A 20,197-nucleotide genomic window follows, 5' to 3' on the forward strand; every position below is an offset into this window, starting at 1 on the left:
TTATCAAGGAGAAACAGTATTTGTTTAAAGTAAAAAAACTAAGATGAATTTGGAGAATGCAGACATGCATATTTGGTTTTCGTATCATATGAATGACTTTCTCCTTTTTAGAGTGACTAACRTGTAAAACCAAAGATAAACATCACAGATAGATGCTGTTGTCCCAGTAATGTGAATTCAGTGAATTTTAAGGGCTTGCCTTAAACATGCTGTTCACATTAAATGAAACTATACRGTCTAGAAGTCCATTACCCAGCGCTCTTAAATTCTTATCACAGCTTTACATTTGATGACACAACTTCCACCAGATAAAAGTTTTTACAGGGAATTTTCCTAGGGCCAAAAAGAAAGACTGCCAATCTTCTTGTCTTTCTGCCCTACTCAGAATTGCTCACATCAAAAAATCAGACTAGATATAGAATTCTGGCAAGTGTCGTTTATTTTAATAGCACGTTTTCACAACTGTGGAAGCATACGGTTAAATGTAACAGCTGTCTAGCTTAAAGGCTGCTATTATCATGAGATGTTTCAGGAGGTTTTAATTCTTCCTTTTTGGACCAAAACTCTGCAGCAGAGATGAATAGAGACTGTTTGTTCACTTCAAGGAAAATTATGTGTGATTTATTTCTATTTTCTAAAACAATTTTTCAAATTCCCAAGAAAAAAAAATATAAGCATATATATTAGCAAAATCACAGATAATCAATGTGATACATTATGATATCAAATATGTTGTTTTTCTGCATTGTTAATTACATAAAATGACATTTCCAAATTATCAAATTGAAATAAAATAATATTTTGTTACCTAAAATAAATGCTGTAAACGTTTCCATAAAACACYGTGATCTCGACAAATACAGCTTAAAGTTTCTGCATAGATCTGGTGTGGAACTTTTTCTCCCAGATCCTACTGCAGCAATACAGATCTTCAGGGAACCTCTGCTGTTTTATGTTTTTAGAATGCTTTCCATATTTATAAAGCTTGAAATTCACCTTTCACAACTCTGTGCTTTGGTTTGCAGGTAAAAGTAAGTTAATAATGACTTGAATGCTGGTAGGGCTCCAGAGCTTTAGTATGTTACTGTTGATGATTAGCACTTGCATGAGAATATGTAGGATCCTCATTTCATGCATCAGATCAGCTGTGTTAGCTGCTCCCCACATAATGCTGCAGTACTGAGAAGCTGACAGTCTTGTGCCTCAATATTTTGTCTGTAATGTACACCGAGACTCRTGGTACTACACACACACACACAGATCTAGAAATCTGGCAGGTTAGTAGGACTATACTGCAGTACAAGCTTAATCATAAAGTTACTATATTTCCTTGGATAGTGGCTTTAAAACTCCTTTTTCTTGCTATATTCACTAGCATTTTTGTACAAATGAGTCTAGCATTCTGATTAATATTATTTAGAGAAACTGTAGCTTTCCAGAGATACCAGACTTGCAACAGGAAGCCCTATCCTCAGYAGTGTTTTTTAAAAAATATGTTAGCGTGAAATATTGACTTAAACTGGAAGTACTGATTTTCACTTTTTTTTTCCCCTACATTCATCATCACAGGTCAGGAAAGGTTTGGAAACATGACCAGAGTCTATTACAGAGAGGCCATGGGGGCGTTTATAGTCTTTGATGTTACAAGACCTGCAACATTTGAAGCAGTAACAAAATGGAAAGAGGATTTGGACTCTAAGCTGGTTCTTCCTAAYGGCAAACCTGTGCCGACAGTCCTCTTAGCAAACAAATGCGACCAGGGAATAGATGTTCTTATGAACAACGGCATCAAGATGGATCAGTTCTGCAAAGAGAACGGGTTCGTGGGCTGGTTTGAAACGTCAGCCAAGGTAATGTTTCCATTTCTTTTTAAATGTTTCTCCAAATGCAGAATAAAACTAGCTTTCCTCAGTAGAAAAGTGATCCTACTTAGCTCGCATTATAGTGGAATTAATTAAAGGTGAACCTGTAAAAAAAATACAGCTCTTTTATGGGTATTTGCATTTGTTTTAGGCCTTTCATTGCACGGTAAATTACTCATCACATTCTGAAACGCAGCTACTGTAAGATGGTAGGCCCCCAGCAAGGTGTGTAACGGGTCAACAACTTGTTGCATGATAGTGTGGGGAGGAAGATGACCTGTGGCAACACACAAAAGCTACCTCTTATAAATGATATGATGCTATTTTTCACAATTATAACAGTGACTATTGYCTCTAAATATTTGTATAAACCTTGTGCCTAAGAAATCCTAATTTGAGACCATGGCTTCACTGTGTTTGATTCCAGAAGGAAAGACGGTCCATTATAGCACTTGCACTATGCTGACTGTTATCAGCCTTCATCCCCCCAAAAATCAGAAAAATCTTATCATATATTGAAGGAGGAAGAGAAGGACATTGATCAAAATGGTGAATGAGCTGCWCTTTGGTTCAGTTGAATCAGCCTTGATTCAGAATTCCTAGATGTCTATAAAAAAAATCAGATGGATCAAAATCAGAAAGGGCATTGGGCCAAGCTTTCAGAGTACAAAGATCCAGTCTATGGTGCTCTTGTATATCAATCAGAGATTTCTCAGGTAACCTCAACGCATTTGTGCTATATTGAGCTGACATACTAAGCCTGAAGATTTCTGAAAGTGAGGGAAATATTTCAGAGACTCTAACTATATGGCACCAACTTTGTGGCAGATGCACCTACCTTGTGGTCCTTTAGGACTTTCAGATACATAATTGACTTATGTGGTTGATTAAAGGTCCCAAGTAACTGCATTAATATGTAAACACTGCATTCACGGAAGGTTGGAAGGGGCATCTGGAGATATCTAATCCAACCCCTCTGCTTCATCTATTCCAAAAGTACAGGGAACTTTTCAAGAAGAATAGGATTATAATGCAGGTATCATGGAAAATTTCTGCCTTTAGATATGCATGGACAAGGCTTCTGTGTATAAATAAATGGTTGTTATCAGGAAAAAAAATAAACATGTGGCAGCACTATCTGCAATCATATTTTCAAAAGCTTGCAATGTGTTTAGTCTTCTTTTGAATACAGCCCTTGTCATCTGTAGATGTACAGCCCTCTTCATCTATAAAATATGGATGCTATTTTACATCTCCAGACTTTTGTCTGCCTCAAATTGGTATATTTGGCTCATAGTTCTCACAGGAGAATTTAGGGAGAGCGGTATTTGGGCTCTCTTGAAGTTAGATAGAGGTTTTTGGACTATTCCATTGACTCTCTACCTAAATTCCATCTAAACTGTCAGACTCAGGGACTGGGACAGGGACAGGGTCTCAGTGCCTGAATCCCTATTTGGCTCTGTTTGGCTCTGAAGGGATGGACTCGCTGAGTAAGAGTCCTAGAGATCGGTGATGTAATTACATAGACTCCCTTTGGAGTCAGTGGAGAGAAATATTCACTTTTATGTCATCCTGAATTAGAAACATCAGGTGAATCGCTAAAAAGAATATCAGCTCTCCATTGACTACCAAGGGATCCTAATACTAACTCACTTTAGAACTGTCTAAAATTAGATCGTATGATTCATATCCTTATTGTATTTGCACAGTTCCAGCCACAATGGGACTTTGATTTCTTCTAGAGCATTACATAAAACCAAAGTAAATGTCATGTCCTTGATTCCCATCAGTAACAAAGGTATTTGCTCCCATGTTGCTGGAACCTAAATTTCTACAGTGTTAATTATTTCATGCCTGTCATTACACTGCCTTTTGGCAGGATCTTGACTGCATATGAAATACSGATTTGAATATGACATCTCAGTGGCATAGTGACATCTATTTTTTTATATTATGTGATTATGACATCTGATATCATCATTAACAGCTCAAGGAACAGCTGGATATTTTTAATGTAAACAAGTTGGCTCTAAGCATCATGAGTCTTTTTCTAAATTTGTGTCCTAATTTGTGAGTAGGTTGAAAGTCAAAATGCTATGTTCTATTGTTTCATTTCTTTTAGGCAATTTATGAAAGTTACTTAAGAATCTTTGGAGAGCATACATGCATTTTACTCTTCTCATCTTGACTCCTTTTTAAAGCATTAATATTTAAAATAAGTCCSTCTTGCAGTCAGCAGAAATCTCAAATCAACGAGTAACAGTACGTGATTAACCAGCATGTCTAATGTGTCTCGACTGCCTCAAGCATCATATGAGCTGTGAGCTGAGATGTCTTTGTGGTCAGTGCCTTTGCCTTCCTATGGGATGTGTCTCAAAACTAGTCCCTGCTTCTTCAAAATGCCATTTTTAGGGCATTGTTTTGGTCTAGCTCAGTGCATTAATTTTCATGCCCTACGAATTGTGTCCTTTGTATTTCAGCACTTGCAGGACATGGTTTGAATTCATGTCTGTGGTTCTCTGCTAATTTATGCTATTTGATGCCACTACAGTTCAGTGTTTCTCTCTGGGGTAGCCARACTTTTACTATGAGCGTTGTCTAATTCTGGTTTAAGAAAGAGGCCAAGATTTCTTAGATCAGCTTCTTCATGATAATTATGACTGAAAGCTAGTTGTTCCAGAAAAAAAGAAAACSCAAAGAGAGTAAAACATTTGGAATRGCATCTGCCAYTGGAAGATGTGGGGAATTATGGAATTATTACAGGACAAACTACAATAATTTCTATAAGAATTACATGTTTGGCACTTATGATTATCCTACTACGTGTCCAACTGCCTTTTCAGGCCTCAATAACAGGAAATATCCAGTTGCTGGTATTTAGGATSTAGCTCACCAGAGATATATGAAATAGCATATGGCAGTTTCCTGCRGAATTATTTTTCTTCATTTCTGACATGTACATGAGTTTGTATTTCTGGGAGACAAGGACCAGTTCACTGAAAACTAAGGCCAGAGGATAAAATCACCACAAAAATCACATGAACAGAAATGAATAGGAGATTGTTTTAAAACATTTGTATCTAAAAGACGAAGAGATTGAGAGGAACAGGGAGAACCATTATTTAATGCAAGAGTTTCGCTATTCTGTGTTGGTGGTTCAGATTAGCAGTCRTGCAGCTGCTCATGGCTGGTTAGCGTATGAGAAAGGAAACCAAACRATGAATGAGCTCCCAGCGAGCATCTGTCCACCTCGCAAAAAGAACAACCACATTTATCATGCCATTTGCCATCTAAAGTCATCATAGTAGAGGATGAATTTGCAAACAACTTCATACATGGCAGAGATATGTTACCATGATGGTATAGGGTAGCCAGTCTTGGGAAGAACTATGGTAGTGTAAAGGACGATTAAAGTTAAAAATGTCATTAACAGAGGAAAATTTAGTCTAATTTTTTTCTAAAACACATAGAATTATGGCTTTGAAGTATTTTAAGCAGAGGAAATATTTCAATGCTTCTTACTTTATCGAACTCAGAAATATCTGCTAGCCAAGCAGTCCTCAGAATATCAGCGCAATCCGGCAGGAACAGAAAGGCTCTGAGCTGTGACAAAATTTTCATTGAAGAGCCATTTCGAAGTGAGCAGTAAGAGCTGAGGACACACAACTGTTATCAATCTATTCTGTGAAGCAGTAGACTACAGGCTAAGGTCTGATATACTGAAATGTTTACATACACTCCCTTCACCTGGTTGCAATCTGGAACTGTAGGGTCCTGAGTTCAAAATGATGCAAAGCAGAGTAATTCCACTAAGAAGAGTAGACACACACAATATTTAAGACAAATTATATCAGGATAGGTTTCCCCCTTGGTCTAAGTTCTGAACTAAAACCTACGCTTTTTTTCTAAACAAAAGTTGTGATTATTGTTATTTTAAAATATTGGATGAGACATGTATCCAGTATTGTTTTAGCCTAGGGCATATTAAATAATTAAACGCAGGTCTAGGGAAATAAAAACATAGCTATGTTTGCTATAGAGAATAGAAACTCTTTTCTGAAGTGGAATAACACTGGCAGAGAAGTCATCACATTGCAGCTAGCAGTTTTAGCAGTTCAAATAAATAATAACTCTTTTTTTGTGGAATCCTGTTATAATTAGATCTCCAGAGGTTTTCTGGAGACGTGCTTGGAAATGTTATAGCCTTCAGTGCAAACTGAATATGATTTATGCCTTTTGGAAAAACAAAGGTGATTATTTATAAAAATACATCTTTTAGTTATGGTTCCTTGCAGGAAGTAGCATTCTATATGTGTATCTGCCATATTTCAGGTTGCTGGGGGTTGAAATTTTTGTCTGTAACTCTGGCAGATTACATCGTAAGACATCTTTGTATCATTCCCTGGTGCTGTTTTTCTTAACTTAACAACCTTAATACAAAACATTTGGGCCACCTAATGCATTCTCTTATACTAGTTTTGATTCTTACRTTAGTCTAGAGGAAATATTCAGTCTGTTCCAATCTTCTGCTCCCTATGAAGACAGAAGAATTTGTTGTGATAGTTCGTCATGTCAGATGAGCCTTGCTGAGCAACAGCTCAGTGCAGGATGGTCATAAGTTATATGCATTGCCGTATTTCTAGTGAAGAGCCTAGTCTCTTTTAGGTATGCATATTCTGTTTGCTCGTAAAGATTGCGGTGTAAAATACACATTCCCAGACCATTGTGAAATAACATTTAATAGTAAATTCTTAAGTGAATTGCATTAGCAGAGCTGTTATGAAAGATGTATTTTCTAAAGCAAGGAAGTTTTTCCTTTCTATCACACATTTAATCATCCAACGTGTGGCCAGTGCAGCCAAGAACTCCACTCGCRTGTTGAAGTCTTTAAAATATCTTCACTATCGTTTCCGGTTCAAAGAGGTGAGCTTTAGGCTTGGATTAGTAGAACAGCAATTGCAAGTTTATTATCACTCTGTAATGAAAACAAAACTTGTATATCAATGCAGACAAGTCAGTCAAAATTGCATATGTTTGAAAATCCCTATTTTAGAAATTATTTAGAAATACTATTCAACTGAGMAAGGTTGCTCTCCAATTACATTTAAGTTCCTCTTTTTCCTGCTATAATATTCTGTCAAGAAAATAGAAATAGGTGAAAAAGCATTTAGGTTTTGTCTAAGCTACCCAGAATGGCTGTTAGCCACACTTTTCAGATCCTTATTGATCTATACTAAGCAAAATAAATCCTTTTCTGCTGCGCATTATGGCCTGGAGACTGAGCACGGAGTCTTTTTGKGCTATTTGGGCACATCCCAAATGGACTTGAAGAAGGTTATATAAACTTTCCTCCTCTGGAAAAAGTGGATACTAATACTTCCTTTCTCTGACAGGCCATACARTGTCGTAATGCCCGAACACTGGACTAGGAATCAGAAGTCCTCTTTGCCACTAATCTGCCAGGTGACCTTCAGAAAGTCACTTTTTCCTCTGATCTTCTCTTCTCCTGTAAAGCAAGAGTAACAATATTTTGCTTGTCTTACCAGAGAACTCTGAGATATATGAAGATATATGAATCAAGCTCTGCTGTTCCACATTTAAACTCTAAATTCTTCTGACTACATAAGTAATATGAAAGTTAAAATCAAGGYGTATGATAGGTTTGCAGAGGAACAGAATATGTGTTTTTTGTTTCCATAAAGACAAACTAGATTTGGACATGTATTTGAATTGGGCTGACACATCACRTCTAATCTGCTGACTTGGCAAATGAAACTAAAGCCTTCCATTTGACACTGCCAGGTCCAGTTAGCAAAGTGTGGCTCTCCACCCTGTCTTTTTAATTCATCCTTCAAAATGTCTAACCCATCTCACTGCACAAAGCCTTAGAAAATATATCARTTTTTACTATAGACCAGGAAGTGAAGCTGACACCTAAGGCAGAAGATTTCCTTTCAGTTATGCAGTCATTCTACACAGAATCTTCTGCAGAATTTGTTTCTCATAGCTAAATGAAGAGGAGTTGCTTTAGATCATGATACAGATGTTGGGCCCATCCTGCAGCTCTCTGGATCACTTGACAAAATACAGCATTATTTAATAATGGCCAAAAACTGTAAATACCAACATTTTTGACACTCCACATCAGTCTGGAAGTTTTGATGTTTCCTTGCAAAAGGAAAATCCACAAATTTTGTTTCTAAATAATCAAGTTGCTTGGTACAGGAAAAGTTAAAATCTGATGAAGCCCTTGGCTGAGCTCGGGAGTTAGAAGGAAGCGCTGCTCTGGTCCGTCGGTCCTGGAAGCCCATGGATGCAAGGCAGTGTGTGCAGCAAGTGTGCGCGTAGGCGCGTTATTCTACAACCGTGTCAGCGGGCCACCTMCTTCTGAGGGAAAGGTCTTCTGTCACAAAATTTCCAACCAGCTCTAAGAATTCAGTCACAGCAAGCAACTTGTTCTCAGGAGTGTAGTCACAGCAGTTCAATGTCCATGCATTTCATGTTCACAAATCTGAACGTCTTTAAACTTGTACCACTATGTCTTTCTAGAAGTCTAACTACAGCAGTACTGCACAACACCTTAATGTTGTTCTACTGTCAGTGGTTTCCAAGGGAGATTTGCTAAGGCTGCACATGTAGTCATTCTTTTAGAGTGCTTGCTCCAGGGGAGTGCAGRTTAAAATGTCTTGAAAGCCATATCCTGGCTCCTGGATTTTGATGCATTATAGAAAGTGTGGAAACTGTGATACTCACTAGGTTCCCAGGTAATGCCTGGAAGTGTTGTTACTATTTACTTAATGGATTTTTTTTTTCCTTTAACTCCAGTGGTAGAGTCAAAGATTCATGTCTCTAAGGGTTTAGACCTTGCYAAGTGTCTTTGCTGGGCAGCTATGCCTGTATACGTTTCATTCTTCTCCCTAACTTGCAAGTTCAGATTCAAAAGCATCAGATTCATGGTCAGAGAAAGAAACTATCCGAGGGTAGAGAAGGAACAGTTTTATACTTGAAACAACCAGACTGATAAATCTAAAATATCTGCGTGGCAAAGAATAAAATGCTTCATTTGGCAGTGAGGTAGGCCCATAAAACTAGCAAAGGTCTTTTTTTCTTTCAGCTAATACTAGTAAGAGCTAGTCTTGTCTAAAGGGATTTATTTCATACAGTAAAAGGGAATTCCCTAAATGTTAATGTTCTACAATTGTGTTAAAAAAAAAAAAAAGAAAAGACAATTTAGGGGGAAAGCAATCCAGAATAAAAAGAAGGTCATGGTCCTTTTTTACTGCTTTGACACAGTTAGTAAAGTATTTATTTTCCCTTCAGTTGAATATTGCATTACAAGATTATGACATTGCTTCCTATAGCAACAGGATCAAAGTCATGTAAAGCCTCCACACACAGAGTTGATATTCTTTTCATAAAACTGCCCTTTAAATAGGTACCTTGGAAGAAAATCTATCTACAAAGCAAAATGTAATTTCATTTGTGCCTTTCAGTGTTCCTTTCTGGTCTTCAAAGATTGTTCAGAGTTGTCTCTATCTGGCTTTGTTTAGTAGTAGAATAAGGAGATATATGTGTTGATTTCTACTTTTTTACTCCTTCTTGATGAGATGAAGGAGTTGGGTTCAGGTCCTTGTTCTGATACACATTTGCAGATTAACTCAGGTCAAATCACACAGGGCTGGATTCACAACTTAGCTCTTGCAGTACGGAGCATGGAGGCAATTTCTTTCAGCTGCTGGGGATACTTAGACACTAAAGTCACAGAAACATTAGACACCTCATGTGCATGGGCAGTGCAAAGAGGGATGCCCAGGAAAGGGTTTCCTGAAAGCTAGACTCCTAAGTCAGGATRTCAAGTAGAGAAAAATGGGGAGGAGCAAGAGAGGCACCATATTTTGGGCTGGATCCTTTCCCTTTTGATCTTATAGTTAAAAGTCTCCCACAGGCTTGAGAGGTGCTGAATTTCCACCTTATTATGTGGGCACCTCAGTCTGGGCCATCTCTCACTTCCCAGCTAGCCACCATGCACTGTACTAGGTTTCTTGCAGTTTCTGCTGTTTAGGGCTCTGCAATTTCCACTTTTGGTAAATAGCCCGGGCAGCATTTCCCTGCCTCAGAAAGATGCTATGAAGATAAGCATATCAAAGATACAGTGCTGAGTAATAGCAGAACTTCCCCAGTCTTTACAAAATTGTGAAGGTAAAAGAAACCTCAGAGGAGTCCGGAAAACAAGCTACAGCAACACAGGTGCTGCTGATGCTGCCTCAAGAATTGGAGGAACCTGTTACCCCAGCAGGACATTCAGAAATGGCTCCTCCATGGAGGCTGAGTAGGCCCCTTACAGTGAAGTAAATATTTGGCTATTTGGTTTAGAACACAAAAGGAAGAGGTAGAAACACACACACACACACACACACACGTGCACACACGGAAATCAGAACTGCGCCTGGCATCGCAGCTCCTGTGTGGTTCTCTGTACAGCAACAGCTATAAGGGAGATTGATAGTTATGTCATTTCAGTGTAGAAACCAAGAAAAAGACATAATTTCACCTGTATTTTCATCGTTTCTTTGAAATACAGGGAATTTTGTTCTTAAGCACAATATGGGCTGTTTCCACAGTTTAGTACAACTAATAGGGTAGGTGTGATTATTCCTCTCTGTCCATCGTTACTTCCTCGTTATTGGTTTCTTTGTGTTTGTTGGGTGGCTTTTCACGTCTCCCTGCAATCTATCCTTCCCTAGGTTGCCTTTCAGCACTTCCTGCGCTCTAAAATTGCCAAGTCTGTGGGTGTCTGTGTTTGGATAGCAGATCACCTTCTACTGTCTGCGGCTACTTTGCTGCCTAGCAGAATATCGATTTCTTTGCAAAACACACTGTAGGTGGAGAGGTGCAGAAATCAATATTTCATTAGACAGACCAGCAAAGCAGCCAGAATATAGCAAAGTCTGATCCACAGACCCGGGACACTGAAGCAGACACCACAAGATTAGGGTTATGACGAAAGGGATCAGTGAAGAAGCGGTCAAGGCATTGAGCTGGAGCAGCAGGGGTTGCAGTGGGGGTGTAAGCACAGGCTCCTCGCTGCGAGTGATTTAACGTGTGGCGTTGGTGCCGTGTACCGGTTCTTAGCCGTACGACGGGGAGAAGGCTGAAAAGAGCTGCGCCAGCTGCCACAGTCACCCTTCTTCTCCTGCTCCCCGTGTCCTCTGCCAGAAAGCATCCTCACAGCTCAGACAGCTCTGCAGGTCCTACAAATGCTCTGGAGTCCCTGGGCCAAGAGCTGGAGGAGAAGTCTCCCTGATCCAGTGCATTCAACCGATGGAGGGACTTTTTGTTCCCGTTTCCTTGCATGGAGGAAAGAACTGAATTTTAGCATCACTGATGCACATTAGAAATTCCTGAAATATTCAGTTGGTCTGGGCAAATGCCCATCAGGCCAATAGTAAACTCAATCCAGCATGCAGTTAACAAAGCAGACAGGAATATAGGTCATATTTGGTAAAGCATTTTATAGGGAGAAAGAGCAGTGCAGAAAAAGAGAAAAAAAATGAAAATTTTGACATTTTTAAAATATTTTTACCCTTTGTCAAAATGATATTTGCATGTTCAGATTAGGCTTTCTTCCCAAGGATCTGTGGATGATTTAATGATCCAATTTGCTTTGGGTCAGGTGAAAAATTTGGGTGATGTAAAAGAGCATTTTTTTTCCTGAATTTTTAGGCTCATTTCTGGCACCTGAAATTCTGTCTAGTGCTAGTGAGGATAGAAAATGTCCACTTAYACACATTTTATGCTTTTTTGGGCTGTGTCTCATTGCCCCTTTCCCACTCTTAGAAAACACTGATCCTAAGCACGTAGCAAAGAGGATTTCTGTTAATATATCTGAACATCACCAGATTTGGGTACAATCTCGTATAGTCATTAAGACATTTTTGCAGAAATGCATACTGCCATCCAGGAAGAGCAGCAGCAAGTGGGTAAATGAAATGCTTATCACTTCATTAATAACAGAAAACACAATGCAAATGGTTTTTATTTGTGTGTATTTGTGCATTAAATGAGCCCACTTTGTCTTTAGCTTTCTAAGCAGCGCTGTGAGACTATTTTTCCTTGGCCATTTTTTCTAATTAAATTTCACAGTGCTCTGAAAAAAGACTTGTTGCATGCTTGAGGAATTTGGTTGTCTGGTCACAGAGAATGACGTGATATAGTAACACTTTGACATCTTAGTACAGAGCTGGGGGGTTTTTTGAGTTTAGTATATAAATGGATTGAAAAAAGTTTTTTGTTTTTTTTTTTTTTTTTTTTTTTTTTTTTTTTTACTACTACCCAATATTCTTTACAGGTCAAAGTTCAAGTATTTAAGCTCGCTTGTGTGTTTGCATAATCCTGTGAAATCTTGGCTGTCATTAACATTTCTGTTAGCTCCCTTGATTTCAGCCCTTTACTGTGGTGCAAAGGAACACTCAGTTGAATTAATGGAGYTTTGCCATCGATTGCAAGATTAGAAATCAGCCTCACAGAACTCATTACATTGGCTTTTCTTCTTTCATTTAGTGGTATCACCTGTACTCAAACACACATAGATATGCTCTGGTTCCATTCATCTTCTTTTTTTTCTTTTTTTTTCCAGACAAGTTTCATATTTCAAGCGTCTCAACTGACTTCTTTGAACATGCACATATGAAAAAGGTGTTTCTCATGTTACACTTTACAGATTATTTTGTTAGTGATCCTGAGCTAACCTGAGCACTTGCTGAGGGTTGACTGCCTGGTTCTGTGTGCATGAGTGTGTATGGTCTCAGGGCAACAGGTCCCAGGCTCAGCTTGGAAACCTAAGTCAATCTTAGCATGTAAATAAACACATCACCTTCACGAGGCAAGGGCAGTATGTACATATCTGTACAAAATTTCCCAGGAGAGTGAAGCCACAGTGAGACTTCTACCTCCTGTCATATGTAATAAGAGATCAATGCCAGTAGTTGGGATTGAAGAGTGTTTTTTATGCCAGAATTCCTGATTATTCCTTCCAGCCATATTGGTGGTCATCACTAAAAAAAAATCCTCACTCGATATTACTACTTATTTTATATGTTGTGCTATGTCTTACTGATCAGGTTGTTTTGGCTTTGGTTATTCCACAGACAGAGGAAGAGTAAAATGCTATTGAAATAAGGTACATGTATGAAAAGARGTGCTTTTCCTTTGGTTCTGAACCCCTAGAGTGGGGATTGTGTCTAGAGAATTAAACCAATGGTGATGTATTTCTACTGGAACAGTACATTGGAGATAACTCTGCCTCAACAAAAATAAAAGCTGMATATAAAGGCTACATTCTTTTTTTGTTTGTTTTGTTGTGTGAATAACTTGAAATTGTATTATTTGTTCAGTGAAGCTGTTCATCACAGGTTTCGCTGTGAGCATTGTACAGCAAAACCTGCATGAAAACGGTAGAAAAGGCTTTAAAAAATAAGTGCTATTGATGGCTGTAATCACTACTAGGTTCTTAATAATTTGAAAATCAAAATAACCGTTATTCATGCATTGAAATATGGATTTTGGAGCTTAACTTCGGGCATTTGTCTTTAACATCTCTCTGGCATTTGTTTGTTTAGCTTATTGAAGCAATCAAATAACCGAGGCTTTGGGGTAATTTAAAGAGAGTTCTGTGTATAATTTAAAAGAGATATGAGTCATAGTATGAATAAAACCTAACTAATTTAAAATCTACAGTAAACGTTATTTAGTACAGTCAGTTTTTAAAAGCTGATTTTAAGGAAAGTAAACTTCTGATGTTGCCCAGAGAAAAGTTTAATTACACACAGGAAATATAGAGCATGGTATAATTAATATTGACTAATCAACCTCTCTTTCTCTTTCACTTGCAGGAAAATATAAACATCAACGAAGCTTCCAGATGTTTGGTGAAACACATAATTGCTAGTGAGAGTGATCCAGTTCAGTCTATTGAACCAGATATTATAAAACCACACTTGAATTCCTCCAAGATTGTCAGCTGTTCGGCTTGTTTTAAATCCTAAGAGACTTCCAGACCATTACAAGAGTTGAACAAATATGATTCACAGTGTATGCTTTATCCAACGTATCCAGTCCGCCCAGATTGTCCATAAGCACATTGCATTTTTCTAAAAATTATGATGGTTTTTTTTTTGATAATTTTGGACAGCTAAAATTTATTGTGAGCTATTCATTGGTAGAAATCATTCAAAATTGTATTTGGCTGCCGATCAGACAAACACAGGGTGAGGACTGGGCTTCCTGACTGTGTAGCATTGCCACCAGTAATATCCAAACCTGTATCATCTTTGCAATGATGTGATGTGTGAAAGTTCTCATTTACAGTGTGACTGAAGCAATATACCACTTATCCGTCACTCCTCCAACCCTTCTGTGCCCAGATCTGGCAACCATCATCATTGCATTGTCTTTTTACCCTTCATGATTGAATGATCTGGTTTCAAATAAGGAAGATGATGATGATGATAAAAATATACCTGTTCAGAAAGAGGCAGCAAGAATGGTCACTGTGAAACGTTTACCTTATGGGTTCAGCCTTGTGGAGGAAGTGGTGGAGTTCAGCACAGAGTGACCTTTCACATTGTTCAGCGTTCCAGAAGATCCCAACCTGTGAGCCGAACCCTGATGTAGATCTTAGTGTGTTTTGCTGCTTCTTTCTGAAGAGTCATATTCTTACTGTTGTCATCATTGTCTTCAGATGAAGCAAGATCAGCTACATCAATCAAGGGTGAGGGGTGGAAAAACAGGGAAAGAGGAGTTCAGTCTCACAGGTGAAGCAGCTGAGAGCTTTCAAAAAGGTTATCTGTTCCTGTAAGTCAATATCTCCTCCAAATCTTAGTGAGTTTGTTTCAGCCTTTGCACCCTGCTTGCCACATATACTGTCCCTGCATTTCTAAACTATGGGTATTCCATAAATTCCTGAATGCATCTGTCTCAAAACATTGATTCTCATGGGAAAAATGGCTTCACTATCCATCATAATGCTAACTGTTGAGGTTTGCAGGAATGCATGCTTGTCAAATACCAGGGTATGGCTGTCTTTGCTTTCTGAAAACATTCTTCTAAAAAATACAATTGCATGAATCATCATAGAAAGCAAAATCAAACAGTCTTCGGAAGAAACGCTCCTGGAATATATTTGCAGAATTTGTTGATCTATACTGTGGAAATGCAATGGTGGTTTTCAGCATTTCACAAAATATGAAGGTTGGTGAAGTCATTCCAACAAGTCTGTCTAGACAAGAAGTGTTGGCATGTGGCTGCAAGTCCCTGCAAGACAASCTTTGCCTGTCTCCTGCTATAGGACTATAGACCAATCACTTCCATTTTCTTGTTCCCAGCCTTTTCCTTCGTAAGCCGTGAACTTGCAGTGTTAGGAACTGTCTTGGGTTTCTGTCTTTAGAGATGTGTAATCTGGCAGAGGCAAGGGGGCAGAACAGGACTTGCAGATGTCACTGCAATTTTCCACTGGATCTTAGTTGGAAATGAAAGGGTAAAGCTCTCAAAGGCTAGTAAATAGGCACTGGCTAGGAAAAACAAAACAAAACAAAATAGGGTGGCCTTATCCTTTGAGACCTATGGAGTTCACGCGTCAAGTTTAGTCTATTACTAAATCATCTATTAATATATATCCACTACAAAGAACCAGAGGCAGAGATATAGTCTGTTATATGCTCTGTCTAAAGCCTTAAACTGTAAATATGCTTTTGTCACAGAATTTTAGAGAGAGAAAGAAAGCAAGAGTTGTGCTTTTAAAAATAAAAAAGCAGATCAAGAATTAAGCCATACTCACACAGAGATGGATGCATATATACATATATATGTACACACACACACACATGCGGGCGCACGCGAGCGCGTATATATAAGATGGCTTTTTTCAGGGAGAGAAATTTTCAAGTTGTCTTGATTGCAGCGTCATCCTCTAACACAGGCTCCTGCTGTCATATCGGTCAAATAATTTAACCTTTCTGCCTCAGTTTCCTCATCTGTTAAATAGGGATTGATGTACACACCTACCTCACAGGACTCCTTGAAAGTTACTATTGGCACGGTGGTTTGAAGATACATGTTATACAAATGCCAAGCTCTATTACTGTTCAGAATGAAATATGAGTGCCCTCTAGCATGAATACACGGTGCTGTAGTGCCTTAATATTTTAGATCTATCCAAGGCTTGTCTGTGCTGCAACAATTAGCTTCAGTTATTCCACCTCAGTTGACTTAGTTCAGGTTAAAAAGCGATGTGTGACTGTGTAGGCTTATTAGATTAGCTGCAGATGAGTTACAAACATAAACTGGGGCTGCACTGATGTCATGCTACTAGTTTAATAATCTCAGCAGCAAAGCTTCAGTGCAGACCTAGTGCCAGGTCAGCTATTTCAAATTTAAAGCATTATTTAAGTCAAGTGGTATGGATGCTTTATCAAGGGCAACACTTAATTTATACTTTGAGCCAGCATTGTGGGGATCAAGAGAATATAGACATTTAGATGTYTTTTAAAGGGCTAAGTTTCATGAGCTGAATCTTAAACCATGCTTTATAAAACTGGATGCTTCAGGTAGAGCAGAGGAAGTTGTCGTTTCTTCCAAAAATTAGTATGCACTCAACTTGCACCAAATATAGCAGATATTCATGAGTTTTAGTTATCTTCAGATCATTTGTCTTTGATGGTTTCCAGTCAACATTCATTAAACATACTGATAACTTCTACTCACAAATGTCTCTACAAGAACTATGGCCAAAGTCTTGGGATAACAATAATTAAAAAGAAACATAAATAAAACTCTTCAAGGACACTTAGGGTTTTTTCTTCAATGTGTTGTAAAACTTCCTTTAAAATACAAAGTCATCATCTGTTCTCCGTATTTCTGTTGGGTCTTCTTTCACTACAGTAAAGATGTTGAGCCTGATTTTCCACCAGATGGCAGATAGGGCAGTCTAGAAGACTAAGGATTGTAYGAGGTGTAAACATCTGAAATCAAACATATTCACACCATAAGAATTAGAAGAGTATCACTGAGAATTAGGCTTTGGTGGAAGGTTGCACAATTCCAAATGTTCAAATTTATTTGTACTGAAGTGATAAGAATCTGTCAAGTATCTTGCTATAATACAATAAATGTGTGAAAGCCACTTGTGTATCCAGTAAACAGAGCGTCTTCATGAAGGGATTGTCATAGGCAGTCCAGAATGAAGCTTTAATTTAAAATTAATGAGCACACTTTGTGCTGAAACCCTTTCAGGAACAAATGTAAAATTTAATTACACTGTATCAGTCCCTAATAAGTTGGATTTCCTTATATTTCATGGTTACATTCCATACTACCTTTGGTGGTCATTAGGGGCCAGGTGCTTTCACTGCAGAGCCATTTTGACCTGAAACATTTCCCTCTTCTGCTTAAAATGTATAATACAAGGCACGAGTCTCTATGGCCTTCCTTGTTGGGAAAGATACCGCAAGGTGCATTTAGAATTCTTCATCACCCCAGCCCTCCACAAAATCCTCTCTGCGGCGTCCCAGCACCCCGGGCCACCGGCTGACGCACACATGAGGCGCCAGGCAGCGAGGGACCAGTTCTAAACACTCAGCGAACGGTGTCTGAACATCTCCGCTCCAAGGCTCCCTTTACCAACTCAGCCACGCCACCAGCCGTGACAGGGACGTCTGTTTTACTTTTCATCTCTGATGTCCCAAACAAACAAAATTTGATAGTCTTAAGCTCCTTGGAAAGCATGTGAATATTATTGACTTCCCTTTTCAGACAGGAAAACTGTTGGAATGAAAGGTAAATTCTGCTCTATTATGCCAGAAAGGTCATAWTTTATTTGATCAGCTTGAGATTTCAGCGGAAAGCCATTTGGACTCTGTTCTTCTTATACAATAGATTTTGGTTTATAAATTTCATTGACCTTTTCTATTCAGGAATCAGCTAGTYCCCAACAGTACCTTGTCTATGAAACCTGGCTTGTTGGACATCAATATTTTGTTTTCGGAATCCTTTTTTTTCCTTCTGTTTTAACCTGCCTGACCATTTAAAGGGGGGAGAGAGGGAGAAAGGGCATGTTTAAACAGCAGTTTTATTTTTACTTCTTAAAGCAGCTTGTGAAGCCGGATGAAGTGAAATTGATTGATAAATACATGTGAGAAATGCAATTTTATGTCAATTACCGGTAAACAGTCAAAGAAAATACTGCACCAGTATTTATGCAAGTGACCAAATGTTCTGTAGTAATAAAAAGATCTTTCTGATGAAACATAAAATATGTGTGTTTTTAAAAAATTAATTAACCAAAGTAAGTGCATAGAAGTAGCTATCCTCATAGGTAGCCAATATTTTTTGGTTTTGTTTATGTTTTTTAGAATAGCTTCATTTAGACCATTGACATTGTATACAACCTCCCTCTTAAATCCTCAAGATCAGTGTCTGACATGGATTAAAGGGTTACAGATCTGAGAGAGAAACTTTCCATCTTTTCTCCCTTCCTCATTTCTATTTGGTATATAATTCCAGATGCAGTTTAAGGCTTCAGCTCTTGAAAGAACCTCAGTTCAAAGTTTGATTTTACAGACAAAAGTTTGATTTTTTTTTTTTGGCTCACAGATAGATGAATCATCAATTTGGGGCTCATTATTAACCACATGCTCAACTCCTGGAGCTCTGGCCAGGTAATAAATGGGCCACACTTGCAAACTAGGCAGCTGCACGTCCAGGATCTAGGAACTGCATTCAACATTCATCTTCAGCTGCCAGGGCAAACTGGTATTTGCAGCACTGTTATGTACTTGACCTTTTGTGATTCCCTTCTTGTTTGTAAAATTATTAGATTGTCTTACAGATCAAAACATTTTTTCAAAAGGAGGTAATTACTTGCAGTGCGAGCTTAGTGTTTATTTTACTTTTTTTCAGCTTTTCTGCAACCACAAGAAAATTGACATTGTGTTTTTTGGCAACAAAAACTGAGATTTTCTGGAGGAATGGTTGGGTGAGCTGCAAGACTCACAATAAAATCCTCAGCATTTCCTGATACTGTTGCAGCTATACTGAACAATCAGCTTATAATGAGGAAATATCTTGGAGTGAACAATTTGGGAATGCTCATTTCCTGAAAACCATCTCCTTTACAGTTGCAGTGCCTCAGCTGCCGAATTAAGACTGGCATCTCCATGTTTTATGTTTCAAATGCAATAATAATAGTTTACAAAAATAAGATATTAAGCTGAGCAAAGCCACAGCATGCTACTCCCCAGAGTGGAAGCAAAGCTAATGAACATGTCCARTAGACTTCTCCACCTGTCAATAGCAGGAGGAAGTTGTTCTAGTCTGATATTTGCCTGGTTTCTTCCAGGAGATGAGCTTCAAGTTAAGCCTTAGTAGCTGAATTCTGCAGCTACAAAAAACTGCAATGTTTGCACCAAGCATCTACAGAGCTTAAATAGTCTTAAAAGACAAGCCACACTTTCCTTTAGAAATGGCAACTTTGTTAAAGGTTTAAATGTCAGTGGTGCCTAAGTATTTTCTCAAGCATCAAAAAGGTCATTTGGGTACCTAACTCACATGCTAATCTATCCATATATCTTCTGATTTTGTGAATCCATGCCTTTGGCTTTCACAAAGCATGCAAGAAAGGGACCATTGCAAAATGTTCTTCTTGCAAACACGGTTCAGCCCCATATCAAGTCCTACAAAGGAGACGAACATAATGGATGTGGAGGAAAGGAATAGAACTGTATTCAGGGTGGACAAAAGCATCTGCAACCTAGCTAGGACTCACTAGCACTCACTGGCAACAAAAAGATGYCTGGCCAATTCTTGAGCAAGATGCAGAAATCTCTTAGTGAAAATCTGGCCTAGTGTTACGATTTAATCATTGAAAGGTCTATGGGCACAAGAGAGTTATGTTTTGACCTTGCATGCCTCAAAATTTGCTTCTCTATTGGTTAATTCACTGAAACATTTTAGTTTCTTTCAGGAATTCTCTCTCTCCTTTGGTGCTATCTCATCTCCTTCTCTCAGTCCTTCAATTAGGAGTTTTTACCAGAGTCTTTAGCACTGAGGCTCATGCTGCAGTGTGTTTATGCACCTTGCATCCAGATCATACCTCCAAGGGCCTTTTGTCATCCTATATTAGCATTTCTGATCACCGGTGACAGTCAATCTCACTGCAATGCACGGCTGATGAAAAGGTTCTTTAAACTGTCTACAAGGTAGCCTGGAAGCAAAGTCTGCTAATACCTTGTCTGAGAGTAGCTGGCATTTGAATAAACTAAGTTAGAAACCTAGAAGAAGCT

The 20,197-nt window shown here is 38.5% G+C and overlaps 1 protein-coding gene across 1 annotated transcript in view; it reads left to right on the forward strand.

Moving 5' to 3' along the window:
- Positions 1-18,169, forward strand: part of RAB38 (RAB38, member RAS oncogene family) — a 32,141-nt gene extending 13,972 nt beyond the window's left edge. The window contains exons 3-4 of the mRNA XM_085304370.1: positions 1,570-1,850; positions 13,754-18,169. Coding sequence (XP_085160496.1) covers positions 1,570-1,850; positions 13,754-13,906 — 434 coding nt within the window. The 3' untranslated portion in view covers positions 13,907-18,169. The remainder of the gene's footprint in view (positions 1-1,569; positions 1,851-13,753) is intronic.
- Positions 18,170-20,197: the final 2,028 nt, after the last annotated feature.

This window comes from Rhea americana, unplaced genomic scaffold (genome assembly GCF_003343005.1).
Source record: "Rhea americana isolate MKP2758 unplaced genomic scaffold, rheAme1 scaffold_208, whole genome shotgun sequence".
Taxonomy (NCBI): Eukaryota; Metazoa; Chordata; class Aves; order Rheiformes; family Rheidae; genus Rhea; species Rhea americana.